This window comes from Trachypithecus francoisi, unplaced genomic scaffold (assembly GCF_009764315.1).
Source record: "Trachypithecus francoisi isolate TF-2019V2 unplaced genomic scaffold, Tfra_2.0 Lachesis_group1, whole genome shotgun sequence".
NCBI lineage: Eukaryota > Metazoa > Chordata > Mammalia > Primates > Cercopithecidae > Trachypithecus > Trachypithecus francoisi.
This window is the reverse complement of record NW_022681454.1, coordinates 124831924-124856165: the sequence shown is the minus strand read 5'-3', so window position 1 is coordinate 124856165 and position 24242 is coordinate 124831924. Positions and strand designations below refer to the sequence as shown.

At 39.9% G+C, this 24242-nt stretch overlaps 1 protein-coding gene across 13 annotated transcripts in view; it reads right to left on the bottom strand.

Annotated features, from left to right (window-relative positions):
* LARP1B (La ribonucleoprotein 1B) overlaps positions 1-24242 on the bottom strand; it is a 158554-nt gene that overhangs the window by 108586 nt on the left and 25726 nt on the right. For 9 of the 13 annotated variants that reach the window (XM_033215237.1, XM_033215232.1, XM_033215234.1 and 6 more), the window contains 4 exons: positions 22404-22547; positions 22035-22200; positions 15807-15951; positions 6284-6458 (listed from right to left, as the gene is read on the bottom strand). In XM_033215237.1, coding sequence (XP_033071128.1) covers positions 6284-6458; positions 15807-15951; positions 22035-22200; positions 22404-22547 — 630 coding nt within the window. Of the gene's footprint in view, positions 1-4723; positions 5720-6283; positions 6459-15806; positions 15952-20536; positions 20790-22034; positions 22201-22403; positions 22548-24242 lie in introns of those variants that run through there. The other 4 variants (XM_033215245.1, XM_033215240.1, XM_033215238.1 and 1 more) reach the window with 4 other exon arrangements.

Genomic DNA, 24242 nt, shown 5'->3' with positions numbered 1-24242 from the left:
CATCTCAAAAAAAAAAAAAAGAGTAAATGTTACATCACTACATCCCTAATGCACACAGCCCTGGCATTAAAAGCATTTAAAAGCTGTTGGAATTTAAAATGTCTTTCTATACAGTACACTTCTGTAGGTTTATTTTTAATCAAAATTATAAAATTCAAATTGTAGCCAGGTGCGGTGGCTCACGCCTGTAATTCCAGCAGTTTGGGAGGCTGAGGTAGGTGGATCACAAGGTCAGAAGTTCAAGACCAGCCTGGCCAATATGGTGAAACCCCATCTCTACTAAAAATACAAAAAAATTAGCCAGGCCTGGTGGTGGGCGCCTGTAATCCCCACTACTCAGGTGGATGAGGCAGAAAATTGCTTGAATCCACAAGGTGGAGGTTGCAGTGAGCTGAGATCCGCACTCCAGCCTGGGTGACAGAGTGACACTCTGTCTCAGGAAAAAAAAAAAAAATCAAATGGCTTCTTTTATAAATATTTTTTCAAAAGTCAAAGAGTATTTAAATATTTTAAGCCACATTCATGTTCAGGTCTGAAGATGCAATATGAACTTGCTTTGGACACAAGGTGTCTTTAAAAAATGTAATCTCTAAATTAGGTTGTAAGTCTCAAATATACACAATAAAATTTATTTTTCAAAAATGTATACTATAAAATTCTTAACATCATTAACCTCTGTAAGTCAATTCATTGAAAATATGAAGAAGTTAAATGTTAGATGCAGAAAGCTGATATAAATTAACACGAGCAATCTTTTTTTAATATTTACTAAATGAAAGGCACATTTCAAGAATAGGTTTAAGAAGATTATATCAAGATTTTACGTTCATCTACATGCTAGACATAGATGAGAGTAAAATCAGATAGCTTTAAAATCTTCCCCTTGAACACATGGACTCAACCAGGACTCAACTACTAGATTACTGTATTATTTATAGAAGACTATGTATTTGTTTCATAACAGGAAAAGCTCTAGAACTGTGCTGTGCAACAGAGTAGGCACAGTCGGGCGCGGTGGCTCACACCTGTAATCCCAGCCCTTTGGGAGGCCGAGGCGGGTGGATCACCTAAGGTCAGGAGTTGGAGTCCAGCCTGTCCGACATGGCAAAACCCCATCTCTACTAAAAATACAAAAACTAGCCGGGCGTGGTGGTGGATGCCTATAATCCCAACTACTTGGGAGGCAGGAGAATCCCTTGAACCAAGGAGGCAGAGGTTGCAGTGAGCCGAGATCGCGCCATTGCACTCCAGCCTAGGAGACAGAGCAAGACTCCATCTCAAAAATAAATGGATCTATTGAGTTAAACTAAAATATTTATTTAAAATATTAAAATTAATTTCAACTGGCCGGGCGCGGTGGCTCAAGCCTGTAATCCCAGCACTTTGGGAGGCCGAGACGGGCGGATCACGAGGTCAGGAGATCGATACCATCCTGGCTAACACGGTGAAACCCTGTCTCTACTAAAAAAATACAAAAAAAAAAAAAAAACTAGCCGGGCGATTTGGCGGGCGCCTGTAGTCCCAGCTACTCGGGAGGCTGAGGCAGGAGAATGGCCTAAACCCAGGAGGCGGAGCTTGCAGTGAGCTGAGATCCGGCCACTGCACTCCAGCCTGGGCGCGAGACTCCGTCTCAAAAAAAAAAAAAAAAATTAATTTCAACTGTTTTATAATTTTAAGAATACTAAAATTTTTAGTTATATATATGGTTCACATTTTCATTGGATACTGGTGCTCTATAACTTTATTAACAACACATGTATCACCAATTCATTCACAAAAAAAGTACAAGTGAAATACACGCTTTGGATGAACATTAATTGTCCAGTTACAGGAATGGGAAAAATATTAACTCCAGAGAACACTTTTTTTTTTCTTCTTCATGAACCATACAGGAGACTTAATTTTTTTTTTTAAGAGACAGAGGCCGAGCGCAGTGACTCACGCCTATAATCCCAGCACTTTGGGAGGCCAAGGCGGGCGGATCATCTGAGGTCAGGAGTTCGAGACTAGCCTGGCCAACATGGTGAAACCCCGTCTCTCTAAAAAAATAAAAATAAAAATAAAAAAATTAGCTGGGCGTGGTGGCAGGCACCTGTAATCCCAGCTACTCGGGAGGATGAGGCAGGAGAATCACTTGAACCTGGGAGGCAGAGGTTGCAGTGAGCCGAGATCATGCCACTGCACTCCAGCCTGGGGGACAAGAACAAGACTTCATCTCAAAAAAAAAAAAAAGAGAGAGACAGGGCCCCTTACAGCAGTACAGTGCCATGGTAATGCTCACGATAGCCTCCAACTCCTGGGCTCAAGCCATCCTCCCAACCCAGCCTGCTGAATAACAAGGACTACACGTACACACCACCATGCCCAGCCAATTAAAAAAATATATGTTTTGTAGACTGGGTCTCACTTTGTTACCCAGGCTAGTCTTGAACGGGTCTCAAGCGATCCTCTCACCTCAATCTCTAAAGCGCTGAGATTATAGGCATGAGCTACTGCACCTGGCCCAGAGAACTCTTATTTCTAATACTATGAATTATCAATGTTCATACTAAATAAAGCCTTAAAAGTAGATGAAGAGCTGGGCATGGTGGTTCATGCCTATAATTCCAGAACTTTGGGAGGCCGAGGCAGGTGGATCACCTGAGGTCAGGAGTTCGAGACCAGCCTGACCAACATGGTGAAACCCCGTCTCTACTAAAAATACAAAAAAATAGCCAGGCGTGGCAGCACATACCTGTAGTCCCAGCTACTCAGGAGGCCGAGGCAGGAGAATTGCTTAAACCTGGGAGGTGGAGGCTGCAGTGAGCAGAGATCATGCCATTGCACTCCAGCCTGGGCAACAGAGCAAGACACCATCTCTAACAAAAAAAAAAAAAATACATACATATATATGAGTTTTTGGTATGTCACCCAGTCTGGCCTCGAACTCCTGGGCTCAAGCATCCTCCCAACTTTGCCTCCCGAGTAGCTGGGACTATGGGTGTATACCACAACACTCAGCTGTTTCTTATAAAATGATCTCTAAATGTTATTTAAGCTTGAATTATGCTTCTACTGGGAGGTAAAGCATTTCAATATATTCACAACACATATGCTTAGAAATGAAATGACATTAAAACACTAAAGAATTTGGGTAAGATGAGAAAACATGCAATTCTTAGAATAAGACTTGTAAAGGTGTTATTAATTTATACATATGCTCTGTGTGGTCTTCTGCATCTTTTTTTTTAATAATGAAAAGATTTCAAACTATACATCTGAACAGATTAAGGGTAACAGTAAACCCCTATCTTCCAAGACAAAATGAGTTTAAATGACTTAGATTACCTGATATTAAACTTACTTAAAAAAAATTAGATACATATATTGAATACTTGTTTTAATTTGTAAGAACACAGAAAATTTATCTTTGCTGCTTTTATTAATTGAAAATTATCAGTGGCCGGGCATGGTGGCTCACGCCTGTAATCCCAACACTTTAGGAGGCCGAGGTGGGCTGATCACAAGGTCAGGAGTTCAAGATAAGCCTGACCAACTGGTGAAATCCCGTCTCTACTAAAAATACAAAAATTAGCAAAGCATGGTGGCGTGCACCTGTAATCCCAGCTACTCAGGAGGCTGAGGCAAGAGAATCACTTGAACCCAGAAGGCAGAGACTGCAGTGAGCCATGATTGTGCCACTGCACTCCAGCCCTGCACGACAGAGCAAGACTCCATCTCAACCAAAAAAAAAAAAAAAAAAGGAAAGAAAATTATCAACTAAACTCTCCAAAGATAAATCACCATATACATTTCATCTCTGGTATGATTTTTTTTCTACCTCGGGAGGATCACATTTCTGGGTAATTAAACAGGTTTCCTGAAAAAGGGATTACATATTTTATGTGTGGCACTTTTTAAAATTCTCATTGAGTGGTGTTAAGAGTCAAAGAAAAAAAAAAAGAATTACAATGCCCTTGTGAAGATTATTACAATTTAAAAAAAGAAAAAACTGTCAGGTACCTGACCTTTCAATTTTGATGAATGAAATCCTTTCATTTAAGTTAATAGTACAATACTAACAGTATCCATAAAACTGCAAAATCTGTTTCAGAAGTAATCTTACCATTCCCATAATCAATGTTTTGTGGTGCATAAAGGTAGACTTCTGCTCAGTTCAACCCCTATTAGAAAATTCAACCTCCAGATAGGAAAAAAAAATAGAAATTTTAATCTCTTTGATGAAGAAGACCAATTATGTTAGAATATTTCACCATACAAATCCCTCCAAAATCATAAAGAGTTATGTTGTTAACATTTTTAAGGTCTTCAAATTTGAGATTAAAATGATATATAGTTTCACTACTTTTCTCTACCCATAGATACATATAAACACAGTCTATGCGTCTTATCCCTATTTCCACTTCAAATTTTTGGTGACATACTACTCCCCATTGACTTAAAGAAACTAGGCTTTCTTATCACTAGGAAATTATTAAGGTGAGAAATTTGGGAATTCATGGAAAGAGGTGATTTACATATTTATTCCTATGACCTAATGTGAATCAGTATAATTCTAAGAACCCTCCATCTTCCTATATTTCTTCATTAATCATCTAGTCGCTGATACATAATCTAAATAACCTAAAATGTATGACATTTGAATATATACTGGCTTGTTTCAGACAATATGTATGTGCATGCATCTGAGTGTATATTAAAAAACACAAAAATGTACAAGACATTATGATTTTATTCTTATAATTTTATTAGTATGCATAAACGGTTGATGGACAGGTATTACCAACTTGACCTATCTTACCTACCCTATAAAGTATATGTTATTTCATCTAACTTGCCCAATGCCTGTTCACAAGTTGGCTAAAACTATCATCTTGGACCCAAGTTGATACAATAAATAAATCTAACTTATATAATCACCCATTATATCTTAACAAAAAATAAATTAAAAACCACTAGCTAAAATAATGTCACTTTTCTTCAGCTTTTAAAATGCCTGTCCAAGTTGCTTACTGTGATTAGAAGCAGAAGCCTGACAAAGAAGCATAAGATAAAAATACTGTGAGACTGCCCATCATCGATGCTTTGTTGATAGGACGTTCTCTCATACTGAAGTATCAAAAATACATTTTGAAGAGTAAAGGAAGAAATACCCTCATCCAGTTCTTAAATTCCTTACCCCTTAAGGTCCACATTAATAAGTCTTATGTCCAAGTGAAACATCGTGACAATATCTGAGTTTTGCAATGTACACTACACTGAAAGGCAAATCAAATAGCAAAGTACTTAAGAATCTGGGAAATGCTACTCAATCCCCCTTTTCTGCTTTATTCATCTGGACACAAGTACATAACCCTGGAAACAGAAAACATACTCTTGTGGTATTTCCAGAATAATAATTAACTTTCCCACCATGAATAAAAGCAGCCCATGCAGCCCAGGCCAATTACACAGAAATAGGCAGCTCCTATAAAATGAGTAGCAGTCCTCTGGTCTGTCTCTCATTATCGCAAAGTTGGTTATCTCCACTGCAGTGCTGGCCCAACTTCCTCCACCAGGAGGTGGGAATAGACATTCTTGAACAGAAGACAGTCTGATTGCTTTCATTTTTGCAGCAGGATTTGTTCCAGTATTTATAATGGCATTTCAGGGAGTCACCTATTCCACTGCATATTCCGATCAAATGACATCCAAGAGCTTCAGAAGATCATCACCCTGACTGAAAAAAGTTTAAGCACACATTTTTTCCCAAGAGGGAAAGTCTTAAAAATGATCCAGGAAAAAATTATTAACATTAAAGCTTTTGGAAATTCTAAACACAACCAAATTAAAGAGAATCCCAATTCTGATTTAGAATGTAGGTCATCTTATCTTTCCAAGACAAGATTGAAGCACACTGGTAACAAAATTAAAGGAAGACTACCCCACTCTTGAGTATAAGACCTTTTTAGAATAATCCAATCATACTATTCCAATTTTACAGGGGAAAACAGGATATATATCTATAGTTATTTAGTAAAAATAAAAGAAAGAAACTCCATACATGACAAAGTACACATATAATTTAAGAACAAGAAACATAAGACAGCTTTCCTCATAATTTTTAAATCCTTAATTTATACCTCTGTGGGTGAGGCAATATGAATACAAAATGGGACATCAAAAGTCCTTCAGTTAGCTTTAATTTTCCTATCAAATCTAAATAAACTATAAATAAGTAAGTAAGTAAACTGCACCAAATAACCTACTGTTACATCGTTTGCTCTAGAAGAAAAGATGTTACCTGTATGTGAGCAAAAGGCTTGGCCTGGTACAAACTCTGGACAATCAATCAGTTGAGAGAAGTCTGTTGGTGGCACATTGCGTGGAGGAGGGCCTGGAATTGGCCATTTTTCTGGTTCTATCTTTTTTCTCATTTTCTCATCCACAATTTCCACTTCTGTGCTATCCTTCAGTGCCTATTAACAGAAATTGAGCTATTAAAATTATGAGCTATTTCACTGCCTATGCTATACTTCTAAGAACCTAAAAATTTGAAAATCTGAAATTAGCAAACTAATTTGCAGTTAATGATTCTAAACAATCCATAACTACATAGAACACAAGTTTTAAAATCATTTGTGCCTGTAAAGTAACAAATATCCTGATCTCCCACTTATTTAACTTCCGATGATAAATTTTTCACAATTAGAATAGTCATTTAAGGAATACTGAAGCAGCTAGAAGCAAACTGACTTTTACTATTTTCTACTCTCTCTCATATTTCCTTGTCTTCCATTAAAATATCACCAAATAAAATTTAGGCATTTTATTATTGTAATAATTACCACAATTTATTGAATAATAAGTACTACATGTACTCATGATTCCTCACAATACCTCACAAAGAAGGTATCACGCCTACATATAGATGAGGAAACTGAGGCTCAAAGAAGTAAACTTAATCGAAGATCATAGATCTAGTATGAGACAACACCAGGACTCAAACCATTATCTATCTGCAACTAAAAGTCTTAGCCATTAGGCTATGATGCCTCCCCAATATGTACTATAATTTAAGGATAAAACAAAACTAGGCCAAAATTTCTTCAAGATACAAACTAAAGCCTTACTGATTTAACTTCTCACTGAAGTACAGGAGTACTCACCTTTTAGAAATTAGGATAAATATAAAATGTATAATATAAAAACAATACAAAGTTATATGTACATTAACTTATAAAAATTAAAGCCCACTACATTTTAGTTGGAGAACATGCTGTATATAATTAAGAACATTAACAGGGCGAGGTGCTCACGCCTGTAATCCCAACACTTTGGGAGGCCGGGGCGGGTGGATCATGAAGTCAGGAGATCGAGACCATCTTGGCCAATATGGTGAAACCCCATCTCTACTAAAAATACAAAAATTAGCTCAGCATGGTGGCACGTGCCTGTAATCCCAGCTACATGGGAGGCAGAGGCAGGAGAATCACTTGAACCAGGGAGTCAGAGGTTGCAGTGAGCTGAGCTCACGCCAGTGGACTCCAGCCCGGAGACAGAGCAAAACTCCATCTCAAAAAAAACCAAAAAAATATAATATTCTCCATTCAGAAATGAACAGATTTTGAAAAAAGAACCTACTCTTGCTCTTAATACTAGTATGGTACTTAACTCTCAAAATGTGTTTCTCATAACTGGGTATTTCTTTTTTATTATTATTTTTATTTTTTGAGATAGTCTCGCTCTGTCACCCAGGCTGGAGTACAGTGGTGTGAACTTGGCTCACCGCAACCTCCACCTCGCAGGTTCAAGCACTTCTCTGCCTCAGCCTCCCAAGTAGCTGGGATCACAGGCGCCACACCCAGCTAGTTTTTTGGACTTTTAGTAGAGACGGGATTTCACCAAGTTGGCCAGGCTGGTCTTGAACTCCTGACCTCGTGATCCACCCGCCTCAGCCTCCCAAAGTGCTGGGATTACAGGGGTGAGCCACTGCACCCGGCCATAACTGGGCATTTCTTTAAATTACAATTAGGACTTATTTTAAATGAAACTCCTTTGAGAAGGGAGTCTGAAATATAAAATGGAGAAAGATAGGAAAGAAACCTATGGTGAAAGTTTTAAATGAGTAAAATCAGTATATTTTTCCCAACATATATTTTCCTCATTTGGTCCACTGAAAGACCCAGAAGCAATGATGACCCAGTAGCAAACAGTATGCCCAGCATCCAAACCATGCAACGACATGGATGAATGTCAAACACTACCAATGAAAAGAACCCAGAGACAAAAGAAATCAATTTATACAAATGCCAAGAACAGACTAATCTAATCTATGATATGAAAATCAGAAAAGTTGTTGGAGAGGCTGTGTGAAACTGACTAGAAAGAGCCATGAAGGAAGTTTTTAGAATAATGAAAGTATTCTACATCTTGTTTGGGGTAATGCTTATGTTCAATTTTTCAAAACTCAACAGTGAACACCTAAGATCGCTATATTTTACCATACGTTATCTATCCCTGAATGTTAAAAAAAAAAAAAAAATCCTTGAAACTTTCCCATATGTTTAAATTTTCCAAAGTAAAGTTGTGGAAAAAGACTGCCAATAGTGTTGTTTTCTAGTGAAGCAAGTCAAATTCCCAATAGTGGTAGTTTTGATTGGTTCGATACTTTAAAAAAATGTTGAGCAGTATCTACATAGAAAAATTAACTGTTGCTGGGCATGGTGGCTCAAGCCTGTAATCCCAGCACTTTGGGAGGCCAAGGCAGCTGATCACCTGAGATCAGGAGTTCAAGACCAGCCTGGCCAACATGGTGAAACCCTGTCTCTACTAAAAATACAAAAACTTAGCCAGGCTTGGTGGTGGGTGCCTGTAATCTCAGCTACTCGGGAGGCTGAGGCAGGAGAATCGCTTGAACCTGGGAGGTGGAAGATGCAGTGAGCTGAGATCAGGTCAGTATAACTCCAGCGTGGGCCACAGAGTGAGATCAGGTCAATATAACTCCAGCCTGGGCCACAGAGTGAGATCGGTCTCAAAAAAAAAAAGAAAGAAAGAAAGAAAGAAAGAAAGAGAAAGAGAAGAAAAAAAGAAAAGATTAACTGTTATATTCATACAGTGGAAAAACTACCAAAAAACAGAAAGTAAACAACTGCTATACACCAATATGAATAAATCTCACAGAAATAACTTCAGAAATAAAATCAGATATAAAAGTCATAACACCCTTTACGTGAAATTCAAAAAACAGGAGAGAGACCTCTTAAAAGGGAGAGCAGTGGTACTGACTAGGAGGGTACAGAAGGCAGCTTGCTTGGGTCTTGAAAATGTTCTATATGTTAATCTGGATGGCAGTTACCTGACCGTATACACAGGAAAAAATATCATCTCTAATCTTATGAGTTACAATATATAATGTATAAAGGCCAGGCACGGTGGCTCACACCTGTAATCCCAGCACTTCGGGAGGCTGAGGCAGGCGGATCATGAGGTCAGGAGTTCGAAACTAGCCTGACCAATATGGTGAAACCCCGTATCTACTAAAAACACAAAAATTAGCCAGGTGTGGTGGCGAACGCCTATAATCTCAGCTACTCAGGAGGCTGAGGCAGGAGAATCACCTGAACCCAGGAGGCAGAAGTTGCAGTGAGCTGAGATCGCTCAACTGCACTTCAACCCAGTCGACAGAGCGAGACTCCATCTCGAAAAAAATAAGTAAAATAATAATAATGTATACATTAGGCCTCAATTTAAAATAAAATATTTAAAGAAAAACTTGTGGGATGAAAAAGCTCAAAGTTCTTTATGTACAGCTACTAAAGCCTCTTCCAACACATGCTTTTTATAAAAACTAAAAAAGAGGAGGCCGGGCACGGTGGCTCACACCTGTAATCCCAGCACTTTGGGAGGCCGAGGCAGGCAGATCACTTGAGGTCAGGAGTTCCAGACCAGCCTGGAAAACATGGCAAAAACCCGTCTCTACTAAAATGCAAAAATTAGCTGAGCGTGGTGGCAGGAGTTTGTAATTCCAGCTTCTCAGGAGGCTGAGGTGGAAGAATTGCTTGAACCCGGGAGGCAGAGGTTGTAGTGAGCCAAGATCGTGCCACTGCACTCCAACCTGGGTGACAGAGTGAGACTCTGTCTCAAAAAAAAAAAAACAAAAGAGGTAGGGGCATAACAAATATTGTATATAGCAAGGTATCATAGTATTCTCTTATATAAACCAACTATCTCAGGAGGAAGACACAAGAAAGAAGTAACAATGACCACTACCAAGGCAGGTAACTCATTCACTGTTGGTGAAAAATGGGAAAAAAGTTTTTTACCATATACCTTTTTTTTCCTTGGACAACCACTGGAAGATAACCATATTACCTTCTGAGTTTTGAATTTTGTGTAATTTATTTCCTATTTAAAAATAATAAATTTAAAAGGGAAGTGAAGAACACAGAAAGTGAAAGAAACATTCATCACTCAGGCCTTAAAAGGATCATATAGAAACTACACCATGCACAAAATTAAGGTAAAGACGAGAAGAAACAGAGTTACACATATTTTTATTAAAAACCAAGCCTTGGTAATCCTGAACTCCTAAACAATGAGTTACTGGGTACATCAATATTTTCCAGTATCTGAGGTTTTATCTGACTTAGCTATTAATTTTGGTCCTTTTCTTAATGATACACACCTACTATTATGAATAACTACCAATGCTGGAATACATAGATGTTGCATTCTCACTGCCTGGTAGTAAAAGAAAGACTTGAATGTGCAAAGACCTGGAGATAAAAAGAAAAGAGCACAAGTTCTGAGGAACCACAAGTTCAGACAATTTAGAAAACAAAGTTTGAGATGAAAGTAGCAGGTACAGTTCTGAGGCTGATATTATATTAATTATTCCTCTCAATCCTCATACTCTATTATAGCTTAAATATTATTTGCTATATTTTAACAAGAAAATTGAAGCATGAAGATGTTAATTACTTAGTTATACAACTGGTAAGCCAAAGAACCAGGATCAATTTGCTCTAATAAATGGAAGACACAAAAAGCTTTCAATTATGGGGAAGACATCAAGAATGCAGTAAGCTAAAAAATAAATGAGTGGAGAAGAATCAGATTCAACAAATTTGGTTTGCGTATGCATATTTAACCAGGGCAGATACAGGTACCAGCTAAAGCATTTTGCTTCTCTCGAGAGTTTTTCAAGAAACGAAAAACTCGAGCATATTCAAATACATACAGGAAGAAGATGGTAGAAATGAAATGCATGAAGATAAAGGAGTTACCAACAGAAAGACATCGTTTAAGACTAACAATAATAGCAAATGTTTACTTATTTAGAGCTTACTACCTTTGGCAGATACTTTCATTAATACAATTCATCCTCACGACAACCCTAGGAAGTATATATTACTGTCTCAGGACACTGACCATAGTCACAGAACTACAAGGGACATATTCATAGGTCCATGATCTTTCTATCTTTACACTGCAATGCATAATGAAGCCTTACTTTCTTAACAGTAAGTGCATAATGGTAGGTGCATAATGAATGTTAAGTGAATGCAGACTTATATTCTTCTAAATTGCTATGTTTACGTGTTTCTGCTTTTCAATAGTGATATTTTTTACTGTATCATTAGCTACTGTATCAGTGCTAACCATAACAGCAGCTCAAAGTTTCCTTTTAAAAATCCTTCATAACTGTTGTAGGTAGTAAAAACAAGACGTCAATGATCTTAAAATTGTGCTTGGGGATTTAATGGACTACAAATAGACCAAAGAGGCATACAATAATAAAATTACAACTATATTCGTACAGAAGTAGACAGGGAAAAATGGCAACAACTTCACAAAAAAAGGCAGCTGAGTTGGACCTTTGCTATAGTACAATGGCAGCAGTTAATAAACTCATTCTAATGCCGGGGACAGTAGCTCACGCCTGTAATCTCAGCACTTTGGGAAGCTGAAACAGGAAGATTACTTAAGGCCAGGAGTTGGAGACCAGCCTGGCCAACATGGTGAAACTCCATCTCTACTAAAAAATGAAAATAAATAAGTAAGTAAAGAAAGAAACAAACTCATTCTACTATGAATCGTAATATTTGCTCTAAGAACAAATTTTGCAAAAAAAACTAATTTTCTCTGTTAATTACAATATATAGAAACCTTACATACCTATCTATAAACAAATGCAATAATGACATTTGCTGACAGTAATTATTTTCATGAAACCGAGAACCATTAATTATACACCAACAAATCATTATTTTATGTTGTTTTTAAAACATGGATTTTACTATAGTAAAATCAATTCTCCTGTCTCAGCCTCCCGAATAGCTGGGATTACAGGCACGTCACCATGTCTGGCTAATTTTTGTATTTTAGTAGAGACAGAGTTTGACCATGTTGACCAAGCTGGTGTCAAACTCCTGACCTCAAGTGGTCCACCCGCCTTGGCCTCCAAAAGTGCTGGGATTACAGGTGTGAGCCGTGCCCCGCCCCATAGTTGATTTTTAAAATAGGAAGCACAAATGTGTTCAAAAACTTGCTATTCAAAGAAGCCTGTTAAGAAATGAGGGTGGGCACAGTGGCTCATTCCTGTAATCCCAGCACTTTGGGAGGTCAAGGTAGGTGGATCACCTGAGGTCAGGAGTTTGAGACCAGCCTGGCCAACATAGTGAAACCTCATCTCTATTAAAAATATAAAAATTATCTGGGCATGGTGGCGGGTGCCTGTAATCCCAGCTACTCAGGAGGCTGAGGCAGGAGACTCGCTTGAGCCCGGGAAACAGTGGTTGCAGTGAGCCAAGATCACACCATTACACTCCAGCCTGGGTGACAGAGCAAGGCTCTGTCTCAAAAACAAAAAAAAAGAAAAGAAAATGAAAAGACAAAAACTACGAAAAAAACATTTGCAAAATACATATAATGGACTTGTATCCAGAATAAAGAACTCATACAATTATCTTTTAAAAAACACTTCAATAATAATGAACAAAAAATCTGAACAGACATTTCCACTAATAAGGTATGCAGATAAAAAAGCACATGAAAAAATGCTGACAGCTTTAATCACTAGGGAAATGCAAATTAAAACCACAATAAGTCCGGGAACAGTGAGTGGCTCACGCCTGTAATCGCAGCACTTTGGGAGGCTGAGGCGGGCAGATCACAAGGTCAAGAGATCAAGACCATCTTGGCCAACATGGTGAAACCCTCATCCCTACTAAAAACACAAGTCAGATGGGCGTGGTGGTGCGTGCCTGTAGTCCCAGCTGCTTGGGAGGCTGAGGCAGAAGGATCACTTGAACCCAGGAGGCGGAGGTTGCAGTGAGCCATGATCACACCACAGAACTCCAGCCTGGGCGACAGAGAGAGACTCTGTCTCAAAAAACAAACAAAAAAACACAATGAGAGGCCAGGTGCGGTAGCTCACGCCTGTAATCCCAGCACTTTGGGAGGCCAAGGCAGATGGGTCACCTGAAGGTCAGGAGTTCGAGACCAACCTGGCCAACATGGTGAAACCTCATCTCTATTAAAAATATAAAAAATTGGCCGGGCGCGGTGGCTCAAGCCTGTAATCCCAGCACTTTGGGAGGCCGAGACGGGCGGATCACGAAGGTCAGGAGATCGAGACCATCCTGGCTAACACGGTGAAACCCCGTCTCTACTAAAAATACAAAAACTAGCTGGGCGAGGTGGCGGGCACCTGTAGTCCCAGCTACTCGGGAGGCTGAGGCAGGAGAATGGCGTAAACCCAGGAGGCGGAGCTTGCAGTGAGCTGAGATCCGGCCACTGCACTCCAGTCCGGGCGACAGAGCGAGACGCCGCCTCAAAAAAAAATAAAATAAAATACAAAAAATAAAAAATTAGCTCAGCGTGGTGGCAGGTGCCTATAATCCCAGATACGTGGGAGGCTGAGGCAGGAGAACTGCTTGAACCCAGGAGGTGGAGGTTGCAGTGAGCCAAGATCATGGCATTGCACTCCACTCCAGCCTGGGCAACAAGAGCAAAAATGAAACTTTGTCCAAAAAAAAAGCCAAAAAAGCCCACGATGAGAAACCACTACATATCTATTATTCAAAAAACTGACAATATAAGCCATGATAAGACTGAGGAACAAGTCCCATACATAATGGTGGGAATGTAAAATGGTAAAGTCACTTTGGACGATAGGTTGGCATTTTCTTATAAAGATAAGCATATACTTACTATATTTTTTTCCAGCAATCACAATACTATTTATCCAACAGAAATATATATATATATATATATATATCCCTATAAAGATCTTCATGCTTTACTCATACTCTCCAAAACCATAAACAATCTGAATGTCCACCAACATGTGAATGCATGAACTGTGGTATATCCACATCATGGAATACTAGTCAGCAATATGAAAGAACAAACTACTGCTACATGCAACATAGGTGAATCTCAAAAGCACTATACTAACTGAAAAATCAGAAACAAAAGGCTACAACTTTTAAAATTTTATGATAGTCTGGAAAATGCAAAGCTATAGAAGTATAGGGATAAAAAGCAGACTAGTGGAAAGGCGTGGTGGCTCACATCTATAACCCCAACATTTGGGGAAGCCAAGGCAGGTGGATCACCTGAGGTAAGAAGTTCAAGACCAGCCTGGCCAACATGGGGAAACCCTGTCTCTACTAAAAACACAAAAATTAGCTGGGTATGGTGGCGCACTCCAGTCATCCCAGCTACTTGGGAGGCTGAGGCAGGAAAATCGCTTGAACCTGGGAGGTGGAAGTTGCAGTGGCCCAAGATTGTACCACTGCACTCCACACTGGGCAACAGAATGGGACTCTGTCTCAAAAAAAAAAAAAAGCAGATTAGTGATTGTGGTTACCAAGGGCTGTGTGTAGGGAAAGAAACTGGCTAGAAAAAAAAAAAAAAAAAAAAGATGTCGAAAGGATTTCTAGAAACAGGCCAGATGAGAGATTTTTTTTTTTCCCCCAAAGTGCTGGGATTACAGACATGAGCCACCATGCCCAGCCAGAAGGACTATTTTAAATTAGCCTTTCAATAAGTGGGAACGGCTGGGCATGATGGCTCACACTTGCAATCCCAGCATTTTGGGAGACGGAGGTGGGTGGATCACGAGGTCAGGAGTCTGAGACCAGCCTGGCCAAGATAGTGAAGCCAAGTCTAAAATACAAAAAGTAGCCAGGCATGATGGTGCGTGCCTGTAGTCCCAGCTACTCAGGAGGCTGAGGCAGCAAAATCGCTTGAACCCGGAAGGTGGAGGTTGTGGTGAGCCGAGATCGTGCCACTGCACTCCAGCCTGGGCAACAGAGCGAGACTGTCCGGGGAGAAAAAAAAAAAAAAAAAAATATATATATATATATATATATATACACAATAATAAATATATATTATATACAAAAATACATATGGGAACACATGCTTTTTTACAGTAACCTGAAGAAATTTTTGTTTGATTGTGTTGTCGCACTCTATCGCCCAGGCGTGAGCCACCACGCCCAGCCCTGAAGAAGTTTTAAGGACCAAGAATGTTCAAAAGGGTTAAAGTTTGAAGGATCAGGTTTAAAACAGGTTGACTAATTGAGGGGGAGGGGAAGGAGAAAATATGTAGTAACATCATTAGCAATACTTTCAGGGGTTTCCAAGGTTAGACATTTATGAAGGTTTTACAAAACAGAAAAACGTCATGGAACGCTGTCTGAGCCTCAGTAACTATAGATTATCTGTTTTTAATACTCTGTTTTTTAGAGAAGTTTTAGGTACAAAGGAAATTTGAGTGGAAAGTACAAATTGTTCTTCAAATGAGCAATTACCTCTAAGATGAGATTAAGGTTTGTAGTGAGAGCCTGAACACGCTGAAAACCAGCAATCAGGGAAATAGGCAAGAAACCTTGTTCATCCATCTTTCCCCGAAGAAAGAAGTCTCGTTCCAAATTTTCTACACTGAAGTAATATTCACTGAAAAGAGAAATTAGAATTTCATACATTTATTCAGTAGAAAATAAATATTTCTACTGCTCACACACTAACTGTGAAAACCAATCATTAACATGAAAATATTGTAATTTGGCTAACAATATGTATAGGTCTAATACAACATAGATAGGGTAAACATATAAGATAGCAAAAAACCCTACTGAATTAATTTCTCTTATACTGAAAATACTGATTATTTTCCAAAAACTTAATAACTTCTATTTAGATCAGCTTCACTAAATATAAAGAATTAACCTGCTCATTTTACTTTAAGATAGTTCAATAATTGATTTTAATGAGTTAATTAGATGAAAATCTTTACAAAGCCACTTCTACTTGTTTCATTTAAGTATTAGATAACAAAGCTAATCACATGTTAGCATAATGCCTGCCAATTTTTTCCCAGTCACTGAGAAGAATGGTATACTGGAAGTATCCTTTGTCAAATTTGCATACAGAAAAGTAGTTCATTTTGTTTTCTAAATTGACAAAGTACTGACATGTTTAACACTTCTGAAGCCTAGTAACCAGCACAATGCTTAGTTAAAAACTTAGTGAACATGGCCAGGCGCGGTAGCTCATGACTGTAATCCCAGCACTTGGGGAGGCTGAGACAGGCGAATCACCTGAGGTCGGGAGTTCAAGACCAGCCTGACCAACATAGAGAAAACCTGTCTCCACTAAAAATACAAAATTAGCCAGGTGTGTTAGCGCATGCCTGTAATCCCAGCTACTCAGGAGGCTGAGGTGGGAGAATCCCTTGAACCCAGGAGGCAAACGTTGCAGTGAGCCAAGATCACGCCATTGCACTCAAGCCTGGACAACAAGAGCAAAACTCCATCTCAAAAAAAAAAAAAACTTAGTGAACACACAGGCATATGTGCACATATATATTTTGAATGATTTAAGTCCTCCATGCTTCTTTCTTTGATAGATAGACTATAAGACATTAAGGGTGGCCCGGTGAGGTGGCTCACGTCTGTAATCCCAGCACCTTCAGAGGCCAAGGCAGGTGGATTGCTTGAGGTCAGGAGTTTAAGACCAGCCTAACCAATATGGGGAAACCCCATCTCTACTAAAAAACAAAAACTAGCTGGGCATGGTGGCAGGTGCCTGTAATCCCAGCTACTCGGGAGGCTGAGGCAGGAGAACTGATTGCACCCGGGAGGCAGAGGTTGCAGTGAACAGGGACCATGCCACTATACTCCAGCCTGGGCGACAGAGCAAGACTGTCTAAAAATAATAATAAAAGACATTAGCTGGCCGTGGTGGCTCACGCCTATAATCCCAGCACTTTGGGAGGTTGAGGCGGGCGGATCACAAGGTCAGGAGATCAAGATCATCCTTGGCTAACACAGTGAAACTCTGTCTCTACTAAAAATAGAAAAAATTAGCTGGGTGTGGTGGTGGGAGCCTGTAGTCCCAGCTACTCGGGAGGCTGAGGCAGGAGAATGGCAGGAACCTGGGAGGCAGAGCTTGCAGTGAGCCAAGATTATGACACTGCACTCTAGCCTGGGCAACAGAGCCAGACTCCATCTCAAAAAAACAACAAAAAGAGAAAAGACATTAAGGTATAACAGAATATAGCTAAAGAAGGAATATCCTTGACACCATGAGGCACATGGAGGCAAAAATATAGAAAATGATTAGATGTCTTATCTTCTCTTGAAAAACACAAACTGGCGGGGCGTGGTGGCTCAAACCTGTAATCCCAGCACTTTGGGAGGCCGAGGCGGGCAGATCACGAGGTCAGGAAATAGAGACCATCCTGGCTAACACGGTGAAACCCTGTCTCTACTAAAAAATACAAAAAACTAGCCGGGCGATGTGGCGGGCGCCTGTAGTCCCAGCTACTCCGAAGGCTGAGGCAGGAGAATGGCGTAAACCCGGGAGGCGGAGCTTGCAGTGAGCTGAGATCCGGCCACTGCACTTCAGCCTGGGCAGCAGAGCGAGACTCCGTCTCAAATAAATAAATAAATAAATAAAATAATCCTACACTATTTCCAGATCACAAAGAAAGTTTTCAAACACGGTATACAAGTTATGGGAAAACAAACCGGCTCACATTTTGGGGTATAAAACTCAGTGACTAAAGATGCCCTTGAAGTATACGGACCAAATTCTATCTTTGAAAAAAAGGCATCTATAACTGAAAACTGGTTTTCAGCTACCTTTTACTCAAGGGGAAGAAAATAAATCAACTTATTTTAAGAATGTAAATATCCGGCCGGGCGCGGTGTCTCAAGCCTGTAATCCCAGCACTTTGGGAGGCCGAGACGGGCGGATCACGAGGTCAGGAGATAGAGACCACCCTGGCTAACACGTGAAACCCCGTCTCTACTAAAAAATTAAAAAAGCTAGCCGGGCGAGGTGGCGGTCGCCTGTAGTCCCCGCTACTCAGGGGGCTGAGGCAGGAGAATGGCGTAAACCCGGGAGGCGGAGCTAGCAGTGAGCCCAGATCCGGCCACTGCACTCCAGCCCAGGTGACAGAGCGAGACTCCGTCTCAAAAAAAAAAAAAAAAGTAAATATCCAAAATTTCCTTTAATAGTTTGATATTTATCCAATTGTCAGAGTGCAAAACTCTCTCAAAGACTACTGAAATACTACTGACATCTCAGTAACACTAGTAAATCATTTACTCTTTTTTTTTTGAGATGGAGTTTCACTCTTATTGCCCAGGCTGGAGTGCAATGGCATGATCTCAGCTCACTGCAGCCTCCACCTCACAGGTTCAAGCAATTCTCCTGCCTCACTCTCCTGAGTAGCTGGGACTACAGGCATGTGCCACCTTGCCCGGCTAATTTTTGTATTCTTAGTAGAGATGGGGTTTCACTATGTTGGCCAGCCTGGTCTCGAACTCCTGACCTCAGATGATCCACCTGCCTTGACCTCCCAAAGTGCTGGGATTACAGGAGTGAGTCACCTCGTCCTGGCCTCATTTACTCTTTTTAAACACTGAAGGAAAAAAATCTAAGTCCTAAAGAAATGAATATTCTGATGGTTGTTACACCTCAAAAGCCTTATTCATAACGTCTGGCATGTGGTAGATACATAATACATGTGTTAAAATTCTAAAATTTCATGCAGGGCGTGGTGGCTCATGCCTGTCATTTCTACATGTTGGGAGGCCATGGCGGGTGGATCACCTGAGGTCAAGAATCCGAGACCAGCCTGACCAACATGGTGAAACCCCGACTTTACTAAAAATACAAAATTAGTCGGGCATGGTGTTGCCTGCCTGTAATCCCAGCTACTTGGGAGGCTGAGGCAGGAGAATCACTTGGACCTGGGAGGCGGAGATTGCAGTGAGCCGAGATTGCACCATTGCATTCCAGCCTGGTTGACAACAGCAAAACTCCATCTCAAAAGAAAAAAAAAAATTCAAAAATTTCAGACATTAAGACATTTGATTTAGTCACAAGTTACAACTGGTCTTAGCTGTGAGATGTGAACTTCCCTAAATCAATAATAAACTGTCCCAGCCAGGCACGGTGGCTCACGCCTATAATCCCAGAACTTTGGGAGGCTGAGATGTGTGGACCACTTTGAGCTCAGGTATCCGAGACCAGCCGGGTGAACATGGCAAAACCCTGTCTATAATAAAAATACAAAAATTAGCTGGGCACAGTGTCACGCGCCCGTAATCCCAGCTATTCGAGAGGCTAAGGCAGGAGAATTGCTTGAACTCAGGAGGCGGAGGTTGAGGTGAGCTGAGATTGCACTGCTGTACTCCATCCTGGGTGACAGAGTGAGACAATGCCTCAAAAAAAAAAAAGAAAAAAGGAAAAAACCTCTAAAGAGCTGCAAATCTGTCATCTCTCAGTGCCAAGAGTGATTATCACAGCTAGAAATAATCAAGATCTTTACATTTTAATGCTGACATCACAAACAATTAATATAAATTTTCACTTAAAATATTAAAAACAAGTAAGTAGGCCAGGCATGGTGGCTCACGCCTGTAATCCCAGCACTTTGGGAGGCCAAGGAGGGCGGATCACAAGGTCAGGAGTTCGAGACCAGCCTGACCAGAAAGATGAAACCCCGTCTCTACTAAAAATACAAAAATTAGCTGGGCGTGGTGGCATATGCCTGTAATCACAGCTGCTCGGGAGGCTGAGGCAGGAGAATCGCTTGAACCCGGGAGGCAGACGTTGCAGTGAGCCGAGATCGTGCCATTGCACTCCAGCCTGCACAACAAGAGCAAAACTTCGTCTCAAAAAAAAAAAAAAAAAAAAAAAGTTTAAAAAAAGACCTTCAACCATTTTGAATACTTTTAGGCTTCATAGTCAGGAAAACTTTTGGTGACTTCTCAAAAAGAAAATCAAAATCTTAATCAATCAGCCTATCTATATATTAGAAACCAAATAATATAAGGTAAAAAGCACAACTCCTTCAAAGCCACATCTCCACTAATCAAATAATGGTAATAATAATAAGCCACACTAAACCTAGTGCTCTACTAACATTTGCCAAAACCCCTACTGCTAGATCAACCAAAAAAAGAGGCATGACCAATGCCATGTCTGACATTTTGCTCAGTGTCCTAGGGACATCATCAAGTCCTACCTTAGAGGCTCTGGATTCTACACTGCATGATCAGAAATTTTGTCAACACTGAAGTAGCTCTGCTCCTCCCTCACTTGTATGAGCACTGGAGGCCGATTATCCTGACATGGAGTTGCATGTCCACTGTCAGGTCTCAGAAGGGGCTTGGCAGCAAAAGTTACAAAAAAGACAGTAATAGTGGTATGAAGTTGACAGCCACATGTCAAGCACTTTCTGCCCATAAAAAGGCCCTTTTCTTCAGTGTTTGCATCAACTGTAACAAAAGAAGCAAGAACAAAATAAACAAGTTGCTCCACACTGTAAGCAAATTGGATCCACCATGAAGGCAACCCAGGAAGGTACCTGGCTGATGATGACAAAGAAATTTTCTAGTAACAGAGTAGAGTCTATTTTATTTCGGAAAAATAGATGATTCTAAAATGCTTATGCCCTTTCAAAAATAGCCCTTTTCCTTCACCTTGTAAGGAGAGAAAAATTTCAAGTTTTAACAAATTGGTTGTGCAAACTGCTTGGCAACATTTTTCTCTTGCCTATAAATAAGCAAAATATCCTATATAATACTAATACGCATAGGGTTTGTTTTTCCTTTCAGAAAATACAGCTGATATTCTCCTGACTTCACATTCAGTACCCAAAAAGCAACTACTATGAGAACTAGAGTAAGAAGTCTGAACTAACATATAAGGTAGTCCCCATTTAATTACATGTCACAAAGAAAAACTCAGAAGGTAAAAAAAAATTTAGAATTCAGAAGTCAATTGCTAAGAAGAAAATTAAAATATTTTGTTATTTATGTTCATTTGCAAATTCTAATATAAACATCTACTGGCAAATAATAAGCCAAATTTTAGTTGTTCAATTTCAAGTATATATAGAGAAGCTTTACAGTCTTATATTTATTCATATTATGCAATAACATTTTACCTAATCTCCTTTAAGGAGAAAAATATCTAAATAGTATAGAAGCCAGGAGACTTATATAAACAACATAAACCAAATATAAAATTTTTCAAATACCTATTTTAATCATATTCCCTCAAAATATATAATCAAAATAATTTTTAGCATTTTCCAACCTTTACTAATAAGTAGCTTTAAAAATGTTATAACAGGCCAGGCATGGTGGCTCACACCTATAATCCCAGCACTTTGAGAGGCCAAGGTGGGCAGATCAGCTGAGGCTGAGAGTTCAATACCAGCCTGGCCAACATGGCGAAACCCGTTCTCTACTAAAACTACAAAAATTAGCCAGGTGTGGTGGCATGTGCCTGTAATCCCAACTACCCAGGAGGCTGAGGCACGATAATCACTTGAACCCGGGAGGCAGAGGCTGCATCGAGCCAAGATCATACCACTATACTCCAGCCTGGGCAACAGAGCGAGACTCTGTTTCAAAAAAAAAAAAAAAAATTATAACATATTCATTATCAGTAACATTAAAGTTTGATATTGCCACAGATTTTGCTATCCCATCTGCTTACATCAAACATCCACTTACATTTGACGCTTAATATACTCTTTAAGCAATGCTTCTTCCACAGGATACACCTGTACACCTGTACCATCATCATAGTAATACATCATACTGGTATTAAGTTCTGTTTGAAATGGTTGATCAGTCCTTTCACCATGTTCTTGATAACCATATGAATAATCAAAGTTCACTTGATGTGAATAAAGAAAAAGAAAGGTAATCACATATTAGAAAAAAAATAGTTACTATGGATAAAGTGAAGAACTTCAAAGGTTAACAAACATAAAACCATCTATTACCAGACAAAGAAAATTAGTTAAAACATAATAGAGGATAGTTGCTCTATTTTTTTCAAAGTTTATCTAATTTAACAAAACAAAAATTATGTCATACATCGAGGATTTCCTCTGCCTCGTCCTCTTCCCCGTCCTCGGCCTCTTCCTCGACCTCTAAAGGAACCTCGGATATTACCACCCTCACTTCTCACACTGGAAACTTCATCTTGATCATCTCTTTTTTCTCTATCTCGCCTCCAACCTTTTAAAAATAAAAATATTTTTATATACTTCGATTTGCCAAGTAAAATAACATGATTGTCTTTATGAAAACATAGTGGCCACCTTCTTCCACTTCGTCACTAATTAACAGTAGCCAGGCATTTTTCAGATGGATACAAACTGAAGAGATCCAACAAGAATTTATCAAAAATATCTCTAGCATAAAACAGAGCCTAAAAAGTATTGGCATATGAAGAATACATTCTAACAAGTAAAATCACATATTAGAAAGATAAAGAGATAGTTTTATTAAGATTGTGCTGATAAAGATTCAAGAAATTCCAAGACTACTAATTTGTACTGTATAAAACTCCTAAAAAACACTTCTCACAAAATATTTAAGGATGGTTCTATTTAAGTAAATGACATTCCTGGCCGGGCGCGGTGGCTCAAGCCTGTAATCCCAGCACTTTGGGAGGCCGAGACGGGCGGATCACGAGGTCAGGAGATCGAGACCATCCTGGCTAATACGGTGAAACCCTGTCTCTACTAAAAATACAAAAACTAGCCGGGCGAGGTGGCGGGCGCCTGTAGTCCCAGCTACTAGGGAGGCTGAGGCAGGAGAATGGCGGAAACCCGGGAGGCGGAGCTTGCAGTGAGCTGAGATCTGGCCACTGCACTCCAGTCCGGGCGACAGAGCGAGACTCCGCCTCAAAAAAAAAAAAAAAAAGTAAATGACATTCCTTATAAAGTAAAAAGGAAATGAAAACACAAAACAAATTAAGATATCTGAAGTGAAATACAGAAATTCTATCTAGAGTACATGTAAGAACCATACCACTCTCTCATGCAACACACACACACACACACACACACACACACACACACAGACACACATACAACCACTCAATGGGGAAAATATCTAAAATACAAGCAGGGCAAAAAAATGCAAGTGGACAATAAATACTGAAAACGCTGCCTACCAGTGAGTCAATAATCATACAAGGCCGGGCACAGTGGCTCAGGCCGGTAATCCCAGCACTCTGGGAGGCCGAGGTGGGCGGATCAACTGAGGTCAGGAGCTGGAGACCAGCCTGGCCAACATAGTGAAATACCGCCTCTACTAAAAATACAAAAATTAGCCGGGCACCGTAGCACACACCTGTAATCCCAGCTACTCAAGAGGCTGATGGAGGAGAATCACTTGAACCTGGGAGGCAGGGGTTGCAGTGAGCCAAGATTGCGCCACTGCACTCCAGCCTGGGCTACAGAGCGAGATTCCCTCTCAAAAAAAAAAAAAAAAAAAGAAACCATAAAAAGAGGCCCGGTGTGGTGGCTCATGCTTGTAATACCAGCACTTTGGTAGGCTGAGACAGGCAAACTGCTTGAGCTCACGAGTTCAAGACCAGCTTGGGAAACATGGCAAAATCCTGTCTCTACCAAAAATACAAAAAATTAGTGAGGCGTGATGGTGGAGGGCCGGTAATCCCAGCTACTTGGTAGGCTGAGGCAGAAAAATTGTTTGAACCTGGGAGGCGGAGGTTGCAGTGAGCCAACACCCTGCCACTGCACTCCAGCCTCGGCAAGAGAACAAGACTCCATCTCAGAATCAAAAAAAAGAAAAAAGAAAGCAGTGCTCAGCCTTACTGACTATAAGAAATACTAATTAAGACAATGAAAGGCTCTTTATTTGCCCTAGTACAACAAATATTTTAATGTCTGTAATATGAAATGT